Raw genomic sequence first — 6,000 nt, forward strand, 5'->3', positions numbered from 1 at the left:
GTAAAAGAGAGAGAGATTATTTCTTGAACTGTATTGTATACATCCACTACAAGAGAAAAAAACGGCTCTTTCCACAGACTATACCATTATTTAAATCTAGAGAGAGAGAGAGAGATTCTATCTCTCACACACAGCAACAGACGCAAAAAAACTTAAAACTCTCCACTTACAGCAAAAAAAAAAAAAAAAAAAATCATCCACCTCACCATGGCTGCCCGTTGTTCATTATAAACTCATTATGCAACGGACCTTATGCAAAGATACCCGCATCTAACCCCTCTGTTGCCAAAGGGTATTCACAAAGGACGTTCTTTTCCTTTTTTATGCTTCTGGTCGCCATAATTCGTAGCTCCAAGTACCAAAAACTGGACGCAAAATTCTTTACTTTATTTTTTAATACCGTGGCATCGTCTTCACTTCATCTTAACGACAACGAGTGACTTCAGTTTTGCCACTAGCGGTCGTTAAGATGGTGTGACGACACGGTAAACGGTGCCAGAATATTTGGCTCGTTTGACGACAACTCAGGGATTACGTCGATCTACGATGGGAACTTTACTGATAGTTTGTCTATACTTATCAGATTCTTTCCGACGCAACATTTCTTTATTTCTTCTTCCTTTCTACATCGGGCTTTAGCCATTTTTGCTTTCATTGTAACCCTTAATTTTCACGATCTTTCTTATTCTGTAACAACATCACTAACCAACTCAGATTTTATAATAATCATATTTATTCATATTATTGTTCTATGTACTGTAGACTCATTTTCTTTCATAATTTTTAAGAAGTTATTTCCTTCCTTTCCTTATCGGGCGCTAGCCATTTTCACGTCCACTGTATTCCCTGATTTACACGACAATTTTTTTTTATTTATAACAACATTGATAACCAACTCAGATTTTATAATCATATTTATTCATATTATTGTTCTATGTATTGTAGACTCATTTTCCTTCACAATTTTTAAGAAGACGTTATTCAATCTATAACAACTTTAATCATTCTGTTATCTCAATTACCATATTTAACATATTATCGTGTTATGTCCTGGGAATTTCTGCATGAGTTGTGAAATACGGTTTGAAGATGATACGTAACTGCAATAAACCTAACGCGAAATACATACGTATCTTGATAATAAGCTGTATGTTCTCATATCAAAAGCTTGTGTATACATGTGTAAATAATCGCACATCCTCATTTATGAGCCAAAACCAAAGCACGTTAATCTATGATAAGATAATAAGCATTACAAAATTCCTAAGTCATGTCTGTCTAATCAACTTTTACGACAAAATCATTCTAAACTTTCGTAACTATGTCACGATAAGATAGCTATCGAATATGCAGTCTTTTATATAAGATAGCTGACAGTGCCACACGTCTTCTCTCTCTCTCTCTCTCTCTCTCTCTCTCTCTCTCTCGTTTGCCCTGGCAGGAGAGCTTGCCAATTTTTTTGCACCTTGCATGAATGACTTTCATATGACGATATAAATCCAACGAGACGGGGTAAATTAAGTGCATATGAACCTAATTGTAGTGCATCGATTACAATAATTGACGTGCGTTCAGTTTTAAACAAACGACTTAAATAAAGTACAAATATACCTGAAAAATTATGTGCGGGGACATGTTATTCATCCTTTATTGCATTAGAATTAATATAATATCTCCTGTGTCCTATTATTAAGGCGAAGACATGAAACTGACTATTTATTCGAAAACATTGATGGTTAGGGCGAGATGGTAATATCTTGAGACTCCCCTCCCCTCCCTTCCCCCCCTTCCCCCACCTTCCCAAAACATCCTCCGCCCACCCCATGCTGGCCTCAAACACTAAATGAATGAGGATAATTAAGAATAGGGTTAATTCAAAAAAATTAAAGTAGAAAATAAAATATCAAAGCTTTAAAAAAATTCATGAGTCCTTCAACACTGACAACGGGTCACATCGATGTCCGAGAAGGGAACGGGGTGGGATATAATCACCAAGAAGACGAACTGCTTCAAATGCTGAAACTCTTAAAACCGAAAGTCATCAAGCGCTTGCAAGAAATGTTGGCTCAGCATTTTCTTCAGTAATTGAGTAATTATCGTGTTGTCTCTGACATGCAATACTGCTCAAGCGAACGAAGGTCCTATGGAATTATAATTCTGAGCTGTAGGATGTGTCATAAGGAGATAATTGCTCGAAGATGATGACAGGGGAGGGGAGAGAAGTAGAAGAGAATAAAGGAAATGGGAGAGAAGCAGACGAGAATAAAGGAAATAGGAGGGAAGTAGAAGAAAATAAAGGAAATGAGAGAGAAGCAGAAGAGAATAAAGGATATGGGAGAGAAGCAGAAGAGAATAAAGAAAATTAGAGAGAGGTAGAAGAGAATAAAGGAAATGGGAGAGAGGTACAAGAGAATAAAGGAAATAAGAGAGAAGCAGAAGAGAATAAAGGAAATGGGAGAGAAGCAGAAGAGAATAAAGAAAATGGGAGAGAGGTAGAAGAGAATAAAGGAAATGGGAGAGAGGTAGAAGAGAATAAAGGAAATAAGAGAGAAGTAGAAGAGAATAAAGGAAATGAGAGAGAAGCAGAAGAGAATAAAGGAAATGGGAGAGAAGTAGAAGAGAATAAAAGAATTCCATCTGTGCTGTTTTTGTGATTACTGCAACCAGTTCATTTAATTCTATATTTATGCATGCACATATTCATATAGTATATATACATGTAAATATAAATAGATAAAAACATAATGTGTATGTATATGATTATGAATACATATTAGTGTGTATGAATGACTAAACTTTTAGGACTTCAGAAACTCATTTTGGGTTCTAAGCACGCACACAGAGCATGCGCACACGTTTCTGTACGTCGCGTCATTTTGAAGTCACCGTCATGCAGGGTTATTATTTCCACTTCGTCGTAGAAAAAGTCACCAAGGCAATTGAATGAAAGAAGACAAAGACGAGGCGGGTATTATGCCCAGGACACAGACGCGCGAAGTATCATTTAGCAGGATTAACTGGGCACGCCAACTCTCATGCCCTGAAGGGCAACGTCAAGGAAAAGTCCTTCGGGAAGTGAAATCACGTTTTTGTCGCTGATTTTACCTGGATTTCACATTGAATTCATTGGTTTGGTTTTCACAACTCGAGCTGATTTTCTTTTCAACGTAAGGTTGGTTAGAAATGGCATTATTATTTTGCTTCACTAGACTCTGTGTGCATATATAGACAGATAGGAAAATAGACAGAAAAATACATGAATACATAGAAAGATATCAACAATTTACACCATTAAATGTCATTACTAAGCACCAACACAATGCAGATTACCTAGCAGTCACTGACTACCAAGACGTGACGTCACGGGAAACTCCTTACCAGCATTATGGCACACCCCCCGGCCACCATCCACCCCCACCCCCCGTCGGGGGTACGAGAGACCAAGTCAGCAGCATCTTTGGCATTTCCCATCCTGCCCTTATCTTGAACATCTAAGCAGCGCTTCTTCTCCTTGTCTGCACAAGCAGCAGTGGTTGGGATGGGAAAGACTTTAGGCTGATACGTTACGAGCAATGACCACTTCTTGCTTATTAGACTTCTCGTCACTTGTAGACTTCGCAAGACTTGTCTCGAGTCTTCTCGTCACTCGTAAAAGTCATGGCAGTTCAGATCTAACAGAGTGAAGGGTAATTTGAAGAGGATCTTATTTTCTTGCGAATGAAGTGTCTTTCTATCTACGTGAGATCGTCTGCACCGACATTTTTCTGGTCGTCAAGTTACCCAGAACATCCAGACTTGAAATTCTTTCGATAACTGTCATCCTTCAAGATAAACCACTTATTTCATCACGTTACACATGCGACATCCATCTTTTCAACAAGGTCATTGCCGTCAACAATAGACCCCAGATGAATCGGTCTCCTGAAATTTCACCCGAAGACGCTCTGATGCCTTCGGCGTTCGGATACGAGCACAAGTCAGCCGCCTTCAGAACAGAAGCGATTTGAAGCTCTGCAAGCTTCGGCGTCGAAAAAGAGAGAGGACAACAGTCCGTCTGGTTCCCACAACACCGACAAATCAACTGGCGTTTTTTAGAGAGCGAGAGGTGATTTCATAGACGGGGGACGACAAAAAAAAAAAGCGGTTTGCGCGCTGACCTTGAATGCTGTTATGTGACGTATCAATTGTAGGAGGTTGAACAGTGGTGCCAGTGTTTTTCGCTTAATTACGAAAGGGTTTACGATATTGTTTTGAGCGTTTTTTTTTTTTTTTTTTTTTTTTTTATGTATCTTTCCCAGTCTGGGTAGTCTGTCGTTTTATTGAAATGCAGGCCAAACTTTTTTTTGTATCCGCATTTCTGTTAACGGAGTTAGTCAGATATTTTTAATCGACGACACCTTGGAAAAATGAACGGCAATTCACACCGCATTTATGTATCGCCTTTTGGCCACTTTCTGAAACGCCAGCCAAAACCACTGAAACTTCCCGGGAATACTTGGGGAATTATTGCAAGGGCCTCTCTCTCTCTCTCTCTCTCTCTCTCTCTCTCTCTCTCTCTCTCGCTAGATCTAGCCTTGCAAAACCGCTTGGGATGCATCCAACCAGCTACTCACGCTTGGCCTTCGAATCGAGCCACGTGCTGGCCGAGCATTGAATGAATTCGCGATGCTGTGTTGCGGGGGGGTGGAGTGGGGAGTATGCAGGGGGTTGGGGGGCGCTAAAGGGTGGGGGCGTCGAAACAGGTGGATTGGAGACAGGAGAGATTGTGAGATTGATGCTGACGGAAGAAATGGACAGGAGAAAGGTATGGGAGAGACTAGTTGCATTAGGTTGATTGGAGACATGAATTGTGGGACAGAAATTGCTCAAATTAGTAGATTTTGGGACAGGAATTTCTCAAATTTGCAGATTCTGGGACAGAAATTGCTCACATCAGTAGTTCTGGGACAGAAATTGCTACAGTTAGTAGATTCTGGGACAGAAATTGCTCAAATTGACAGATTCTGGAACAGAAATTGCTCAAATGAGCATATTCTGGGACAGACATTAATACTGACGAGGGATACTATGGGGCTAGACACCGATTAAAAAACACTTGATTGGAATTGTGGACTGTGAAATAGAACTTGATCGAGAAGACGGACTCAACTAAGGGATACTGGAACAGAGAAGTCGATATTATCATTTCGTAGTATTGATCTCCACTGAGCAGGTAGCTAGGCAGACCAGCACACTGGTTTATTTATGGCTGCGGAAGATGCCAAACACCGGATTCGATCATTTACGGATAATTATCATTACCGTTGGTGTCAGCTAGTAACGTTTATGTCAGAGAAATTGTTTACAGATTAAGAATAATAGTCAAGAGAACCTTTTCCATTATTCAGCCTTGTCGGAGGTTTGCGGGTTCAACGATCTTCCTCAGTCTGTCTTTCATCCCTCAAAATATTTTCTTTATTTATTGTTATTTAAAAATCATTGTTCATTCGGTTTTCAAACTGTATTATAACTTGTTTATTATTATTATTATTATTTCATATCGGTACTTTATACTCTTCTGTACACCATTTTAATTCAAAATTTTTTTTACTATTATTAGTAATTCCTTTCCTCCTCATGTACATTAATTATGATAATGTTTTACCTAATAAGTATTATTATTATTATTAAGTGGAGTATATCACATGTCATATGTCATGACAGACGATAAAGTAACAAGGCATGATCCGACCTCAAGCTTACTCGGGACGTGTGCAAGATTTTCCCCTTACGCATAAGTTGTAAACATTATATTCCTAACTTTTAACTTGATTAAAACGTGCTAAAATCTACAGTCAAATGGAAATAAATACGCTATATTTCATTAGAAATAATTGTTCTGTTCTGATTGACATGCACATTATTTATTTTTAACATTTTCCTTCTAATAAATAAATCATAAATATCCTATGCTAAAATTCCTATATCTTCAACTCAATGAGAAACAGCTTTTTCAGACCT

The 6,000-nt window shown here is 38.6% G+C and overlaps 1 protein-coding gene across 3 annotated transcripts in view; it reads right to left on the reverse strand.

The window, feature by feature from the left end:
• The window catches only part of LOC135207835 (monocarboxylate transporter 9-like), a 49,042-nt gene that overhangs the window by 13,947 nt on the left and 29,095 nt on the right, over positions 1–6,000 (reverse strand). Inside the window, exon 1 of one of the 3 annotated variants that reach the window (XM_064239696.1) lies at positions 3,379–4,095. The exons of 1 other annotated variant lie outside the window; for it this stretch is intronic. In XM_064239696.1, coding sequence (XP_064095766.1) covers positions 3,379–3,471 — 93 coding nt within the window. In that variant the 5' untranslated portion in view covers positions 3,472–4,095. Of the gene's footprint in view, positions 1–3,330; positions 4,096–6,000 lie in introns of those variants that run through there. One more of the 3 variants, XM_064239710.1, reaches the window with a different exon arrangement.

The sequence above is a fragment of the Macrobrachium nipponense genome, chromosome 11, assembly GCF_015104395.2.
Source record: "Macrobrachium nipponense isolate FS-2020 chromosome 11, ASM1510439v2, whole genome shotgun sequence".
Taxonomy (NCBI): domain Eukaryota; kingdom Metazoa; phylum Arthropoda; class Malacostraca; order Decapoda; family Palaemonidae; genus Macrobrachium; species Macrobrachium nipponense.